Genomic DNA, 18,151 nt, shown 5'->3' with positions numbered 1-18,151 from the left:
AGTAATCTCTTGGTAATCTGTGTGACTTGAGTAATCTCTTGGTAATCTGTGTGATGTGAGTAATCTCTTGGTAATCTGTGTGATGTGAGTAAACTCTTGGTAATCTGTGTGACATGAGTAAACTCTTGGTAATCTGTGTGACATGAGTAAACTCTTGGTAATCTGTGTGATGTGAGTAACTCTTGGTAATCTGTGTTCGACGAGCACCTTCAGATGTGTGGCGTCCAGCCGGATGTCTACGTGCTCATCACTTTTGCTGCTGTCCTGCAGATGGTAGAAGGCTTTGACCTGCTCCAGGGTCCGGAGTAGACCCTGCGAAAACACGGCCATCCACACCAGGCTTGGAGCATCCACACACAACTGGAGTCCGTTCATCTGGCCGTAGAGATTAGAGCAAGGGACTAGGGAGAGAGGGAGAGAGAGAAGAGGAGATGTGAGGGAGGGAGAGAGAAGGAAGATAGTAGAAGAGACGGAGAAAAGAGAGAGAAGGAGAGGAGATAGAGAAAAGGAGAGAGATGAACTCATCCATTACAATAGGTCACGTGCCCAAATCATGTAAATTAGCAGTTATTAAACCTTTGATCAAGAAACCAAATCTTGATCCGACTGTCCTATCTAATTATAGACCCATTTCGAACACATCATTTATATCCAAGATCATAGAAAAAGCTGTTGCCCAGCAATTATGCCTATATCTGCACAGGAATCACATATTTGAAAAGTTTCAATCTGGCTTTAGGCCCCATCACAGTACTGAAACAGCATTAGTCAAAGTAACAAATGATCTCCTCCTTGCTTCAGATCAAGGTTATGTATCACTGTTAGTGCTTCTCGATCTTAGTGCAGCTTTTGACACAATTGATCATAGGATCTTGCTAAAGCGGTTAGAATGCTGGGTTGGAGTCTCAGGCACAGCCCTTTCATGGTTTTACTCTTACTTGACAAATCGCCATCAATTTGTAGAGCTCAATAATATTCCATCCAAACGTACAATAGTTAAATATGGGGTCCCGCAAGGCTCCATCTTAGGACCACTATTATTTACATTATATATGCTACCATTGGGCACAGTTATAAACAAACATGATGTCAATTTTCCCTGCTATGCAGATGATACTCAACTTTACATATCAGCCAAACCTGATGACAAACTCAGTTTAGGAAAAATTGAGGCCTGTGTAAGAGATATTAAATGCTGGATGTCTCTAAACTTCCTCCAACTAAATGAGGACAAAACAGAAGTTCTCCTTGTGGGCCCTAAGGCCGCAAGACAAAAAATCCCAGATCTAATGCTTAATCTTGCAGACTATCCCATTACATCTGGCACAGTAGCCAAAAACCTAGGCGTTATACTCGACTCCGACCTATCATTTGATAAATACATAGATAATACTACTAGGATAGCTTTTCTATATCTCCGCAACATTGCCAAATTAAGAAATGCATTATCACAGGATGATGCAGAAAAATTGGTGCACGTCTTTGTTAGCTCTAGATTAGACTACTGCAATGCACTACTGTCAGGATGTTCAAATAGGAATCTAAATAAACTTCAAATAGTTCAAAATGCCGCAGCCAGAGTTCTGACCAGAACTAGAAAATTTCAGCATATTAGACCAGTCTTATCAGCCCTGCATTGGCTCCCAGTTAAGTTCCGTATTGATTTTAAAATTCTATTATTAGCATATAAAGCACTGCACGGGCTTGCTCCTGAATACCTCCAGGAACTTATTTCCTACTATGAACCCCCACGTCCACTAAGATCACAGGTTGCTGGTCTTTTATTAGTTCCACAAATTAATAAGGTAACAGCAGGGGGAAGAGCCTTTTCTTATAAGGCCCCCCAGCTTTGGAACAACCTTCCAAAATGCGTACGGGACTCTGACACAGTCACAATCTTTAAGTCTAGGTTGAAAACCCACCTATTTGGTTTAGCGTTTGATAATTAACATCCCCCCTTAGATAAAGGTACAGATCCAGGGGTTCACAGGCGAAGGGTTTTATGGTTGACTGGGGCGCTGGTGCTGTCGTCCTGTCACTGCTCGTGGTCACTCAAGTTTGTTGACAGTGCAGTGGATGGATGCCATTGTCTCAGAATGCCCCCAAGCCTATGTTACCTTCTGGTTCTGCCTTTTTAGCTAGGCTGTAATAGTTTAACTTAATGCCGGAGTTGCTGCCACACTCCAGTAATGTGTTTAATTCCATCTGTCCTGTATATGTCCTCATACAGAGCTAATTTTCTCTGTTTTATTTTTTCCACATGGCTGCCCGCCTGCTCGAGGAAAAATGAGATGAGGAGAGACAAGCAATTTATCCAGTGCCAGCCACCTACTGCCTGACCGGATAAGCCTACACCATGATGGACATTATTACATCTTTTCCTTTTCTTTATTTCTTTCTGTCTACATTGTTGTTGTTGTCATGGTGACCGGTGTCGGCCAGAGGAGGATGGGTTCCCCCCCTTGGTTCCTCTCAAGGTTTCTTCCTCATGCAAAAAAAACTAGGGAGTTTTTCCTTGCCACTGTCGCCCTTGGCTTGCTCACTGGGGGCTAGGACTCGGCACTTGTAAAGCTGCTTTGTGACAACAACTGTTGTAAAAAGCACTATATAAATCAAATTAGATTGATTGATTGATTGATTGAAGAGAGGTGGAGGTGGTGGTGTACCAGGTGCCCCGGGGCAGTTGGGGAAGTAGTAGTCTGTGAACTGCAGGTGGATGGCGGGCGTGTTGTCCGGCAGGTTCAGCGCTTTGCGGCTGCAGGAGAGGAGGGACTGGTTCCGCTTGCTGCTGCGATCCCGGGTCGACACCTACGAGAGGTCAGGGGTCAGCCGTGATGACGGGGACACCCCGGGCTTCACTGCCCTGTCAGAGGGGCCACGGGCTCCCCCGCCACACAGAAACAGCTACAAACTACACGAGGCAATTCCCCATGTGGGCGAGGGGCTTCCCCTGCCCGAGACCGCACCACGGCCAGGTTCTGAACCAGCCGCTGGGGACCCCGCTGCGGAGGATATGAGAGTGACGTAAGGGCTCATGGAGAGAAGCCGTTTCCTCTTTCTGTTGTAACTCTCTGACAATATGAAGGGTAAAAATACAGTTGGGAATATTCTGGACTGGGAGGGTTTTTTTTTTTGTTATTTCCAATCAGTGAATGTAAGTGTGTGTGTGTGTGTTTGTGTGTGTGTGCGTGCAGGCGCTGACCTGGTGGATGTCCAAGTCGTCCACCCGCATGACTATGCAGCTGGAGCGAAGAGTTTTCAGAGTGCCACCCAGAGGTGGAGCCTCAGCTGAACCCCTGAGAGAAGAGGGACTCCCATTGGGACTGCACTCCACATCTGAAACAAACACAGGTGCGGATCTCAGCTCACACAGGTGCGGATCTCAAGTATAGAAGTATATTTACTACATACATACACACTCACCGGCCACTTTATTAGGTACACCTGTCCAACTGCTCATTAACACAAATGTCAAATCACCCAATCATATGGCAGCAACTCAATTTATTTAGGCGTGTAGACATGGCCAAGACGATCTGCTGCAGTTCAAACCGAGCATCAGAATGGAGAAGAAAGGTGATTAAATTGACTTTGATGCCTTGTTGATGCCAGAGGTCAGAAGAGAATGGCAAGACTGGTTCGATACAATCAATAATCAATAACACTCATTACAATCAAGGCACGCAGAAGAGCATCTCTGAACGCATAACACATCGAACCTTGAGGTGGATGGGCTACAGCAGCAGAAGACCAAACCGGGTGCCACTCCTGTCAGCTACAATTCGCATAGACTCACCAAAATTGGACAATAGAAGAACATTGCCTGGTCTGATGAGTCTCAATTTATGCTGCAACATTCGGATTGTAGGGTCAGAATTTGGCGTCAACAACTTGAAAGCATGGGTCCATCCTGCCTTGTATCAATGGTTCAGGCTGGTGGTGGTGGTACAATGGTGTGGGGGATATTTTCCTGGCATACTTTGAGCCCATTAGTACCAACTGAGCATCATGTCAATAGCACAACCTACCTGAGTATTGTTTCTGACCATGTCCATCTCTTTATGACCACAGTGTGCCCATCTTCTGATGGCTACGTCCAGCAGGATAACGCGCCATGTCATAAAGCGCGAATCATCTCAGACTGGTTTCTTGAACACGACAATGAGTTCACTGTACTCGAATGGCCTCCACAGTCACCAGATCTCAATCCAATAGAGCACCTTTGGGATGTGGTGGAACGGGAGATTCGCATCATGGATGTGCAGTCGACAAATCTGCAGCAACTGCGTGATGCTATCATGTCAATATGGACCAGACTCTGAGGAATGCTTCCAGTACCTTGTTGAATCTACGCCATGAAGGATTAAGGCAGTTCTGAAGGCAAAAGTGGGTCCAACCCAGTACTAGCAAGGTGTAACTAATAAAGTGGCCGGTGAGTGTTCTATGTACACACACTATATTGCCAAAAGTGTTTGCTCACCTTTTTTGACTCTCATATGAGCTTAAGTTATATTCCATTCATAATCCATAGGGTTAAATATGACGTTGGTCCACCCTTGGCAGCTACAACAGTTCCACAAGGTTTAGGTGTTTATGGGGATTTTGACCATCCTTCCAGAAGCTCTTCTGATTCAGGAGAGCTCTGATCTTCTGATTCAGTATGTGACCTCACAAATGCACTCCTAAACCTTGTGGATAGCCTTCCCAGATGATTTGAAGCTGTTCTAGCAGCAAAAGGGTGGACCAACGTCATATTGAACCCTGTGGATTAGAAATGGGATCAAATCAAATTAAATCAAAATTTATTTATATAGCACCTTCCAACAATGCCTTGCATTGACTTAACTTGCATTGTGCTTAACAAAACAAATAAAACAATATAATAAAACCATATACTTTTTAAAGTAAAAGTAGATATTTATGATGTCAAAAATTAAGTAAACAAAACAAATAAAAACAATATAACAACCATTTAAAATAAAAGCAGAAGTAATTTAAAGTGTCAAGAATTATACGGCAAAGGCCTTTTTTGAATAAGTAGGACTTAAGTTTGGCCTTAAACAGAACCAGGTCAGAGATGGAACGCAACTCTAAGGGAAGACAATTCCAGGCCATTGGACCAGCAACAGAAAAGGAACGATCCCTCCAGTGCTTGCATCTAGATTTTGGTACTTTAAGGAGGTATTGGCCAGCTGACTGTAAGACTCTGCTGGGCTGATGGATTTGTTCAAGCTCATTCAAAGCTTTAAAAACTAAGACCAGCAGTTTAAACTGTATTCTAAACTGAACCGGGGGCCAGTGCAAAGATGAAAGAACAGGTGTAATGTGCTCAGATTTATGTGTGCTGGTCAACAAACGAGTGGCAGAGTTTTGAACAAGCTGTAAACGAGATGGAAGACTGATTAATTCCAACATATAGAGCATTACAATAGTCGATTCTAGAGCTCACAAATGCATGGATGGCTTTCTCCAAATCAGTACGGCTGAGGAATTGCTTTAATTTAGAGATGCAAAAGGAGCTGAAAGAAGCTTGTTTTCACAACTGCATCAATCTGTTTATCAAGTTTTAAATTACTGTCAAGCTTCACTCCTAGATTTTTTACCACCTGGTTAAGGCGGGGGAGCGAAAAACTTGAACTGAAAGAACTGTTACATGGATTCCTGTTAGTGTCAAACAAAATCCATTCAGTTTTGTCATTGTTCAAATGGAGAAAATTGAGACAGCCAATGCTTAATGTCATTTAAGCAGCTGATAACAAAATTTAAACTGAGTGCAGATTTTGCAGCAACAGGCAGATAGATTTGTAAATCATCTGCATACAAATGGAAAGACAGATTATGACGTGCAATGATAGGTCCTAGTGGTAGCATGTAAAGTGAGAAGAATACAGGCCCCAGAATGGATCCCTGAGGAACACAAGAGGTCAAAGGTGTAGCCGAAGTGAAAGACATATCACCTATCATTACAGAGAAAGTTCTGTCAGTTAGATAGGACTTAAACCACTTAAGGACCACTCCCTGGAGGCAGATATGGTGAGCCAGAAGAGTAATAAGAATCTGATGGTCCACAGTGTCAAAAGCTGCTGAAAGGTCTAACATGACCAGCAGAACTGGTTTTTTGGCATTGAGGGACAAAAGAACACAATTTTGTAATTTAAGTAGTGCAGATTCTTCACTATGACGAGATCTAAAACCAGACTGGAATTTTTCAAACAAGTTATGAGATTCTAGAAAAGTTTGCAACTGAGTAAATACAACCCTTTACAGAACTTTAGATAAGAATGACAGATGTGAGATTGGCCTGAAATTAGAAAGAACTGTAGGATCTAGACCTGTTTTTAAGGAGTGGCCCGGCCACAGCGTGCTTAAAGACGGACGGGACAAAACCTGAACTTAGACAGCTATTAATAAATGTCAAAAGACAGGGACCGATAGTGTCAAAGGACTGCTTGAACATCTTAGAAGGAATGATGTCCAGAGGATAGTTTGTGGATTTCATCTGTTGCACCACTTCAGCGAGACGGGGTAGTGAGATCAACTCAAACTGGTTAAAAACGGCAGATGTTATTGGAAAAGCATATTGATGCACTTGTACAGCATTATATGTACTAGCAATGTTCTGCTTAATGGAGTCTATTTTATGTTTAAGAATATCATCACAGGTAGACTGTGTAGCCGTTTTCAGTACGTCTATGGAGGGATTAATTACAGACTGAACGGTACTGAATAAAACCCTTGGCCGGTCACTACTGGTGGAAATTAAATTAGAAAGATACTGAGATTTTGCATCTTGATATTCACTAAGACAGTCTCTTAACATACTCTGGGACACATAAAGCGTTCTGCCTTCCTGCAGTGTTGTCTATAGGCCCGGGTGGTATCATTAAGCCAGGGATCTGGTTTTATTTTTGTAAAAGCCTGTTTTTGAGGAGCAATTGGTTGGCTGTTGTGAAGGAGTTTCTCTTCAACATAGAGATTATTCTGCAATCATCCACCACTGTTGTCTTCCGTGGGTGCCCAGGTCTTTGTGCATTGATAAGTTCACCAGTGCTTTCTTTCTTTCTCAGGATGTACCAAACTGTAGATCTTGCCACTCCTAATATTGTAGCAATTTCTCAGATGGGTTTTTTCTGTTTTTGCAGCTTAAGGATGGCTTGTTTCACCTGCATGGAGAGCTCCTTTGACCGCATGTTTTCTTTACAGCAAAACCTTCCAAATGCAAGTACCACACCTCAAATCAACTCCAGGCCTTTTATCTGCTTAATTGAGAATGACATAACGAAGGGATGCCCCACACCCGTCCACGAAATAGCCTTTGAGTCAATTGTCCAATTACTTTTGGTCCCTTGAAACTCCTAAACCCTTCATCCAATTTTTATGTGGATACCCTCAAATGAAAGCTGAATGTCTGGACTTTATGTCCATTATATAACTATAACTTGAATATGTTTCAGTAAACAGGTAAAAAGACAAAATTTGTGTGAGTGTCCAAATATATATGGACCTAACTGTATATGGACCTAACTGTATGTGAGTCAAGGAAGTATATCTCCAAAATTTAATTTTAATTTAATTTAATTTTTTAATTACTCATATCGACAACTTGGCTGTAAAACTAGATTCACAGTTTATATGACAAAGAAGAAAAATGATGTGGTGAAAAAAAAAGTGAACTGGTGGCCCAGTCAGTGCAGGTGTGCTGGCCCGAGACTGGCCCAGCCAGTGCAGGTGTGCTGGCCCCAGACTGGTTTAGTCAGTGCAGGTGTGCTGGCCCGAGACTGGCCCAGTCAGTGCAGGTGTGCTGGCCCGAGACTGGCCCAGCCAGTGCAGGTGTGCTGGCCCGAGACTGGCCCAGCCAGTGCAGGTGTGCTGGCCCGAGACTGGCCCAGCCAGTGCAGGTGTGCTGGCCCGAGACTGGCCCAGCCAGTGCAGGTGTGCTGGCCCCAGACTGGTTTAGTCAGTGCAGGTGTGCTGGCCCCAGACTGGCCCAGTCAGTGCAGGTGTGCTGGCCCGAGACTGGCCCAGTAGGTGCAGGTGTGCTGGCCCCAGACTGGTCCAGTCAGTGCAGGTGTGCTGGCCCCAGACTGGCCCAGTCAGTGCAGGTGTGCTGGCCCCAGACTGGCCCAGACGGTGTGGCGCTGTACCTGGTGGTTTCCAGGTTGGGGGGGGTCCTGGGGGGGGCGGGCTGGTCAGAGGAGGGGGCGGGGAAGCCCGAGCTCTCCACTCTCCTCTGGAAGTCCTGCAGGAGTTTGGCTGCCCACTGGGTCCTTGCATCCATCGCCCCACAGTGGCGTTCCCAGTGCCTGCAGCCGTCACCTGTAGAGTTACACACACACAATCACACACACGCATGCACACACACACACACACACACACACACACACACACAAAGCAAGCGATTAGTTATGTCACTCCAAAGGTGACTGTATAAATATGCTGGAACTGCAGGAGCATCTGTGAGCTCTTTATGTGGCACAAAGCCTGAACCCCCGCAGCTGAGCAGATGTTATAGAACAGAAAGAGAAGTTTCTTGCAACATGGAAGGAAACACCAATTTTAAGGCTTTAACAGTCAACCACAGCTATGAGAAGGAAACAGACTCCCTCACGCAGGGAGATGTGGACATGCACTGACACCACGGTCTATTTCGACAGGAGAGACGCTACACAACAGACAGTACAGCCCTAACTCTATGCCTAGCTTTAACTCTAGAGACAGTGCAGTCTTAACTCTACACCCAGCTTTAACTCTAGAGACAGTGCAGTCTTAACTCTATGTCCAGCTATAACTCTAGAGACAGTACAGCTTTAACTCTACACCCAGCTGTAACTCTAGACTCACCCGGCCTGTGGAAAGGGTAGTAATCACAGCCCAGCTTACGAAAGGTCAGCTGCATTGCACCCTGGGAGCCAGGAACAGGGGGCTCGCCTACAGGTGAAAAGACAAAGTCAAGTCTGGTTCAGTTGAAAAGGCCAAACAGCAATAATGAAGTTCACTTAATGACTTAAATCTAATGACATGGACATTCAGTACCTTCCAGTACTAACACGATGAAGCGTTTGCGGTAAATAAACAGGTGTGTGTGCTGTGGGAACGGCGTGCGGTACCAGACTGCGGGGACGAGCTGTCGTTGCACACGTGCAGGTCCAGGCGGGAGATGAAGGTGTGGTAGGACGACTCCTTCACGTCATGCTGGTCGAAATACTGGGCCAACGTGTTGGGCGTTCCCATGGCAGCTGGAGGAGGCTCCTCCCAGGCGTGATGCGGTCCAGGGGAGGGAGGAGCCGTCTGAAATGAGGGCGGAGAAACGAGGCTCACGTCAGCGCGTCTGACTGGCGTTTAACTCACAGGGACCGACTCCACTTTATCTTTCCTTTTCTGCTTTTCTGTTCTGTAGTTTAATCTTGACCGTCTTTTTGCTGAGCTGCTGAGTAAATCTGGCGATGGTGTCTAGCTGTGGTGTGTAAGAAAGGAGCCTCTCTGAATCACAACTACAAGAAGAACCCGAGTGGAACCTTAAACCCCACAGCCCTGTTCCCATAGGGAAGAATGACTGGATACACGGGCTCAGACTGCTTAACATCCTGCCAATCAGGAGGGACCGGTAGTGTAGGCATCGTGGACCACACACATGTACGATGTGCAGATACATGTCTGAACAGGTGAAACACACTCTAGACATGGCCTAAGTTCATCTAACAGGAGGTCTCGGCTTTCCGCTACAGTGCAGGAGAAGCAGGTGACATTGTGGGGTTCTCTCCTGGGTCGTGGGGACTTACCAGGCTCTTATCTACTAAAGTAGAAGTTAAATGGTTTAAAGGAAGAATTCCTCCTACGTCAAAAGATTCCTGAAGTTCACAGACACTGGATGAACTGGAGTCCAAGTCCATCGGACCTAAGTTCAAGCCCTGAGCCCAATGCGACATGTGGGCCCAATGGGAGGGTGTTGTCAGGGGTGGTGTCAGGGGTGGTGTCAGGGGTGGTGTCAGGGTGGGTGGTGTCAGGGTGGGTGGTGTCAGGGTGGTGTCAGGGTGGTGCCAGAGGTGGGTGGAGGACCTGGAGGGACTCTGCTGCCATGCTCTTCCTCTGCTGGGCGGAGCGTTCCATCGCCTCGCTCAGGGACTTGGCGTAGTGGATGACAGCTTTGAGCTGGGAGTCGGTCAGAACCCACAGCAGGTCGTCTAGGATGAAGAGCAGCTTGGAGGCGAGAACGTTGCAGTCCTTCACCTGCAGAGGGCAGCACAGAGCACACAGTCGGGGCGAGCCAGCAGGGACTTGGGCAGGCCTTTAACAGGAAGAACTCACACAACTACCCGAGTGGGGTGCTTGAACGGGGTTTAGGGGTGTGGTTTATGTTTGTGGGCGGGGCTGTGGGCGTACCCTGCGTTTGAGTGCGATGCGGATGCGGCCCTGATTGGTGATGAGACGCAGTGGGGTGCTTCCCAAGTCCTGATCTTCACTCTCTATTGCATCGGCCTCGATACGCAGACTCTGCCAGTTAATCTCCTTAAAGGTCAGAACCTGCAATACACACATGAACACAGGCGCACACACACAGATACACATGCACAGGCACACCAGCGCAGATACACACACACACACACACACACACACACACACACACACACACACACACACACACACACACACACACACACACACACACACACACACACACACACACAGGGAAGGGACATATACATGCATGTACATGCACACACACGCACACACACACACACACACACACACACACACATACACACGTTTTTAAGTCACTGTGGTCAGTTTCTTTTCATAGAAAGCCTGTATTTAAGAACATGTGCAGTGCCGGTTAGCTCAGATCTCTGGGAGATAACTGGAGCCTAACGCACACATCAGCTATCTAATGTCATTATCAAATACAGCCAGAGAATATGGACATCTGGCCACAGTAATTTAATAAGCCAGCATCTGTGTGTGTGTGTGTGTGTGTGTGTTTGTTGTGGAAGAGGAACTGTGCTTTGAGCACTAGGTTTCCCCGTGTCAGGGGAATCGTGTCAGTCTGCAGTAGGTACAGGAACAAATAGGTGTGTATGCTGCTATCACATCATACTCGTGTGTGTTCTTCCTCTGTGTGTAACGTTATGTAACACTACATGTAACACTACATCTCTTCACTTTGTGTCAAGTATATACATATTTATCAATCCACAACACTGCTGGTTTAATATGATTCACTATGATGTCTGTCAGCTATTATCTAGCCACTACTACCTAGTGTGTGTGTGTGTAGGTCACCTCCTCTCTTGGGGTGTGTGATGTGTGTGTGTGTGTGTGTGTGTGTGTGTGTGTGTGTGTGTGTGTGTGTGTGTGTGTGTGTAGGTCACCTCTCCTCTCTTGGGGTGTGTGATGCGTGTGTATGGGTATATATGTGTGTGTGTGTGTGTGTGTGTGTGTGTGGGTCACCTCTCCTCTCTTGGGGTGTGTGATGCGTGTGTATGGGTATATATGTGTGTGTGTGTGTGTGTGTGTAGGTCACCTCTCCTCTCTTGGGGTGTGTGATGCGTGTGTAGCGCAGGTCGGTCTTCTGCCACTGGGGGTTCAGGCTGCAGCCCTGTAGCTGCCACAGCTCGAAGGAGGCGTGGAAGGCTCGGGCCTGGACCTTAATGACGATGGAGTTGATGATGACGGACATGCCCTCCACCACCTTCTCAGCAAAGCCATATTCACTGAGCACACACACACACACACACACACACACACACACACACACACACACACACACACACACACACACACACACGCACACAATCACACACACAATAACACACACACACAATCACACACGCACACACAATCACACTCAGCCAAACACACGCACGCACAGACAGACAGACATACAGACAGACAGACAGACAGACAGAACTTTCCATTAAAAACTGCAGATGAAGCACTGTGAATAAATTCACTCATTAACTGTATGCCCTGTCTGAAACGATGTTGGTCATTTCTGAGCTTTTGGTAAATTCTTGGTCACACGTATGACATACATGTGGTCTACGTACTGGACCGGCAGGTCAGTAACACAACAGCGTGTCACAGTGAGTCAGTATTAGTCCCCATTACTGTGAGAGGTGTCTCCGCCCCTTCCTCAGGCTAGAGGTCTGCACTCCCGCGGTAATCCCGCGGGACCCGACAGAATATCTTGCAGCGCGGGACAGAATTTAATTGTTATTGGCGGGAGCGGGAGTTGAATTAGTCCAGGCGATGCGGGAGCGGGACCACATATACATGTAGAAAAATCCCGCAAATTAATAGTCTAGAAAATTATAATAATAACAACGCAATGATTTCCATACATAAGGAACAGGACGAAAACAACTAATCATTCAGTAAGTAGGCAATAAACTAATTCAAAATATTGGCTAAACAACTGATCACGTGAACATGAAGTGTGCGTCATTTTGTCATTTTGATACCGAAATGGCAGAGATTGTAGACGGTCAACCAGTTTAAGCTGTGGAAAATTCAATTAAAACAGGCGAATACACCATAATTAAGCCAACTACAGGAAAGTCTGATGTATGGAAGTCATATTCCATTGTAGTTAATGGAGATGGAAATCGTCTACCATTTGCTTGTTGTGATACATGTCAAAGTGTTGGTGTACGTCACCTGACGGCATGTGTTTGGACTGTGGTAAGAAATGGGACAGCGCGATCCATCAATATATTGCTGTTTTAATAAATACATAAGAAAATTTCAAGTACTAAATCTAATTAATTCAATTCATATTAGGTTTGCGGGCGGGGGCGACAGAAACGTGTATGTGGCGGGCGGGTGCGGGATTAAAACAAGCGATTTTTTGGCCGGTGCGGGCGGGAGCGGGACTAAAATATGCAGGTGCGGGCGGGAGCGGGATTAAAACAAGCGATTTATTGGCGGGAGCGGGATTAAAACAAGCGGGAGCGGGATTAAAAAAGCAGTCCCGCGCAGACCTCTACCTCAGGCCTGGCCGTATTTGAATGCGAGTACTGAGACTCACACAGATAGAGGATCCTCCATTTAACTGGGATAAGCATTTCATATTAGTCAGCCGCCTGAGAACCAGTCTGAAGACAAAAGGAGATGTTCTGACCTTTGACCTGCTGTGATGGCGATGGGGGAGGGGCCGTTAGGTGGGCGTGGCTCATCACAGGTTCTCATCTCTACTTCCACCTTATCAAGAAACTATGGAGAGAGAGACAGGACAAACGTATACCCAAAAAGAGTGAGAGAGCGTGCCAGCAGAGAGAGAGAGAGAGAGAGAGAGTGCGCCTCAGGCCATGAGTTCTGGCTCACAAGTTTAACAGTTTGCTACAGTAAACCACCAAATACATGACACAGCACAGGACTTCAAAGGCTCAATGTTTTGCAAGCTGGTGTTGTGCAAGTGCCACTAAAATATCAGCATGATGCTGCATTTCAGAAAGAAGTCACACACAACACGAGCTCTAGGCCCACATCCACAGAGAGGGCAACATCAACCCGTCATGGAGACAGCGAAAACACGACACGGAGACACAAACATCAACGACGTTACACTATGACGTCTACATCAACGTTACACTATGACGTCTACATCAGCGTTACACTATGACGTCTACATCAGCGTTACACTATGACGTCTACATCAGCGTTACACTATGACGTCTACATCAACGTTACACTATGAGGTCTACATCAACATTACACTATGACATTTACATCAACGTTCCACTATGACGTCTACATCAACGTTCTACTATGACGTCTACATCAACGTTCCACTATGACGTCTACATCAACGTTCCACTATGACGTCTACATCAATGTCACACTATGACGTCTACATCAATGTCACACTATGACGTCTACATCAGTCACACTATGACGTCTACATCAATGTCACACTATGACGTCTACATCAATGTCACACTATGACATCTACATCAATGTTACACTATGATGTCTACATCAAAGTTACACTGTAACATCTGCATCAACGTTATACTACAACATCTAAATCAATGTTACACTACAACATCTATATCAATGTGACACAATGACTGCAATGTAACACCCAAATGTGCCCCATGAGGATCAAAAAAGGAATCTAATCTCACATCAATCTTATGCTACAACCTCTACAACGTTACACTACGAGATCTGCATCAACGTCAACACTATGCCTATATCAATAGCATTACACTTATCTAATAAGTGTATGACACTTATGATGTCAATGTCAACACTGTCAAATATTCTTCCCACAGCTGCACAACGCCTCACGGGGTGTTTTAAGACCCACACCCAGAACACAGCCCCTAAAGGAACCCTGTACACAACACACACATACACATCCTCTGCACTTTTATTTCTGGCATCTAATGTCCCATGATGCTCTGGGTTACTGTGCATCTCGTCAGCCCAAGGGTTCAGTTTCATCTCCCCTATTTCCTCCACAGGTGACTGAATGCAACAAGCATCATCACACACAGCAAAATGACAAACGTGGAACCCCCATTTTAGGGAAGTGATACACTGTGGTCATACGAAGGTGATAAGCACTACAGTGAGAGAAAACAGAGACACACACTGACACACAAAAATACAACGAAGGAAGCGGTTTTTACCAGGCAAATGGGACTGGTTTTCAGCTTGGTCCATTGTATCTACGGGGAGAGAGAATGAGATAATTCACATCACAGCACCAGCACCTTTATACACACATGCATTTAACTGCATCAGTTCTGTGTGCTTTATGAGTGGAAGGCCACATTCAGTTAACCAGCCAAGCACTTTGTAAGGACATTGAACGCTCTCTCTGTTCATCAGTTCAGATGACTCTGACGTTCTGATGTTGTGGGAAGTGGAGCCCCTGACTGGCTGGGTCAGACAGCAGTGCCTCCGCAGGAGCCCCTGATTGGCTGGGTCAGACAGCAGTGCCTCCGGAGGGTCCCCCCACCTACCCGTATGGCAGCCTTGTTACAGTAGACGCGGGCAACGGCAAGCCAGGTGGGCAGGTCCAGCATGTTCTGCAGAACCTCCTCATCCAGCTCCAGGTTGGACAGCTGCCCCTCCCCCTTCAGTGTGCTCAGGTTGATCTTGTCCGGGGAAAGGTTCTTCGTGAACCTGCAGAGAGAGACACACACGAACATCATCATGGCTGAGGACCATGGCTGAACATCTGAAGCAGAAGGATACTATGAAGGGACAAAGGGATGCATTGGGAAATCCAGCTTCCAGGACCACCATCAAAACATCATCAAAACACCCATCTCAAACACCCATCAAAACACCCACCTCAAACACCCATCAAAACACCCACCTCAAACACCCATCAAAACACACACCTCAAACACCATCAAAACACCCACCTCAAACACCCATCAAAACACCCACCTCAAACACCCATCAAAACACACACCTCAAACACCATCAAAACACCCACCTCAAACACCCATCAAAACACCCATCAAAACACCCACCTCAAACACCCATCAAAACACCCACCTCAAACACCCATCAAAACACCCACCTCAAACACCCATCAAAACACCCACCTCAAACACCCATCAAAACACACACCTCAAACACCCATCAAAACACACACCTCAAACACCCATCAAAACACACACCTCAAACACCATCAAAACACCCACCTCAAACACCCATCAAAACACACACCTCAAACACCCATCAAAACACCCATCTCAAACACCCATCAAAACACACACCTCAAACACCCATCAAAACACACACCTCAAACACCCATCAAAACACCCACCTCAAACACCCATCAAAACACACACCTCAAACACCATCAAAACACCCATCAAAACACCCACCTCAAACACCCATCAAAACACCCACCTCAAACACCCATCAAAACACACACCTCAAACACCCATCAAAACACCCACCTCAAACACCCATCAAAACACACACCTCAAACACCCATCAAAACACACACCTCAAACACCCATCAAAACACACACCTCAAACACCCATCAAAACACCCACCTCAAACACCCATCAAAACACACACCTCAAACACCATCAAAACACCCATCAAAACACCCACCTCAAACACCATCAAAACACCCATCAAAACACCCACCTCAAACACCCATCAAAACACCCACCTCAAACACCATCAAAACACCCATCAAAACACCCATCAAAACACCCACCTCAAACACCATCAAAACACCCATCAAAACACCCATCAAAACACCCACCTCAAACATCCATCAAAACACCCACCTCAAACACCCATCAAAACACCCATCAAAACACCCACCTCAAACACCCACCTCAAACACCCATCACAACACCCACCTCAAACACCCATCAAAACACCCATCAAAACACCCACCTCAAACACCCATCAAAACACCCACCTCAAACACCCATCAAAACACCCATCAAAACACCCACCTCAAACACCCATCAAAACACCCATCAAAACACCCACCTCAAACACCCATCAAAACACCCATTCACACATTTCAGTTCTGAATCTGACATATTCCAACATGGTGGCAGTAGGGTCATCTCTTACCCCCTCCTCAAAGCCTTATAGACACACACAGTCAGTGACACACACCATTGAGATGGAGGTCAGAGAAATACACCAGCTCCTCCACACAAACACAAATTGTTCCATGACACTCCTCACACACACACACACACACACACACACACACACACACAAGAATAGCCAAGGGATGCTTCCTTTAACATGAGATAAGACCAGAGCACTGTGCTGCATTAGAGCCCGTTCTCCCCAACGCCTCTGGACACACTCTCTCTCAGAGACACTTTCGGTACACATCGCCTGTGCAGTGGGGACGTTGATCTACGTCAGGGACAGACACTCAACACTCCCGCTTCTCTGAGAACAGTGAGGCTGTGTCAGAACCATGGGTCTGCCAGCACAACAGGTTTACCAAAGGGGCTAAGCAAGGCTAAACATGAGCTGGAACTGGATTGATTAAACACACACAAACACACACTTATACACACATAAAGCTCATACATCACAGCTCGCATGTTTGAGAGACATGTTTGACAGAGTGCCTTGCTGGGTGTAACTGAAAGTGCAAGGTAATATCAGTCCTGATCCAGGAGATCTCGACCTCTGTAGGGTTTAACAGCAGTCCTGATCCAGGAGAACTAGAACCATGTAGGGTTTAACATCCCTCCAGCCCAGGTGTATCATATGTCTAACTTAAGTGAATGTTACAGAACAGCCACAAAACAGAGAGAAAGGGAAGAGAGAGAGAGAGAGAGAGAGAAAGAGAATATTGAAGTGTAGTATAATAAAAATTAAGATAATATGAGAACAGCAAAAACAGAAATATGAGATGGAAATCAGAAACAAGAAACCATACACGCTCAAACACGTGCACTCTCTCACTCACACACACACACACACACACGTTTGCACGCTCTCACACTCACATACTCGCATAATCACGTACTCGCATACTCACACACTCGCATACTCTAACCAAAATGCATCCAAACTGCGTAAGAACCAACCTGTGGGATGTGGGAGGGGCTTAACAGACACCAACTACCACTTGTACCAGTTGAGCAAGTCCGTGTTCAGGACAGCGCCTAATTGATCATGATCACTATGTCAGGATTCATTCCCCCTACACGGCATTAAGGGACAAGAATGGACCAGGGCCAAGGATCCGTCACTCCACAAAAGCAGAAAAGATGTTCCCTCCCGTCCTCCAGTCTCGAGCAATGTCCCTCTTTCTCTCTCTTTCCTTCTCTCTCTCTTTCTCTTCTCTTCGTAGAGGCTTCCCTCTCAACTCCTCCATCCCCTCAGAGTATGGTGTTCCGGTTCTGTCTCTCGTTCAGTCCACTGTTTCTGAAGTCATGTGACTGAACCCACGTGACCAAACCCCAGCAGGCCAAGTCCAGGGTCAAAGGACGGCGGACCGCTGCTCCCACACCGAACCAGCACTGATACTGGAGAGCATACAGTGGGTTGTACCCTCTCTAATAATGCTACAGCCCATTACAGGCGAGTAATAAAGCTTACTACGAGTAACCCTGGAATACTGGAACATCTCCTTGGCTTGTGCTCTCATCTCATGTCTCATTACTGTCTCATGTCTCATTACAGACCTTC

General features: G+C 46.2%; 1 protein-coding gene across 1 annotated transcript in view; it reads right to left on the bottom strand.

Moving 5' to 3' along the window:
* Positions 1-18,151, bottom strand: part of bltp3a (bridge-like lipid transfer protein family member 3A) — a 29,948-nt gene that overhangs the window by 8,788 nt on the left and 3,009 nt on the right. The window contains exons 2-13 of the mRNA XM_077018879.1: positions 14,970-15,132; positions 14,634-14,672; positions 13,118-13,209; positions 11,519-11,708; positions 10,381-10,521; positions 10,057-10,227; positions 9,108-9,288; positions 8,842-8,928; positions 8,120-8,316; positions 3,203-3,283; positions 2,667-2,808; positions 208-401 (exon numbers count right to left, since the gene is read on the bottom strand). Of these exons, the coding sequence (XP_076874994.1) occupies positions 208-401; positions 2,667-2,808; positions 3,203-3,283; positions 8,120-8,316; positions 8,842-8,928; positions 9,108-9,288; positions 10,057-10,227; positions 10,381-10,521; positions 11,519-11,708; positions 13,118-13,209; positions 14,634-14,672; positions 14,970-15,132 (1,678 nt within the window). The remainder of the gene's footprint in view (positions 1-207; positions 402-2,666; positions 2,809-3,202; positions 3,284-8,119; positions 8,317-8,841; positions 8,929-9,107; positions 9,289-10,056; positions 10,228-10,380; positions 10,522-11,518; positions 11,709-13,117; positions 13,210-14,633; positions 14,673-14,969; positions 15,133-18,151) is intronic.

This window comes from Brachyhypopomus gauderio, chromosome 10 (assembly GCF_052324685.1).
Source record: "Brachyhypopomus gauderio isolate BG-103 chromosome 10, BGAUD_0.2, whole genome shotgun sequence".
NCBI lineage: Eukaryota > Metazoa > Chordata > Actinopteri > Gymnotiformes > Hypopomidae > Brachyhypopomus > Brachyhypopomus gauderio.
This window is presented reverse-complemented; position numbering and strand designations above follow the sequence as displayed.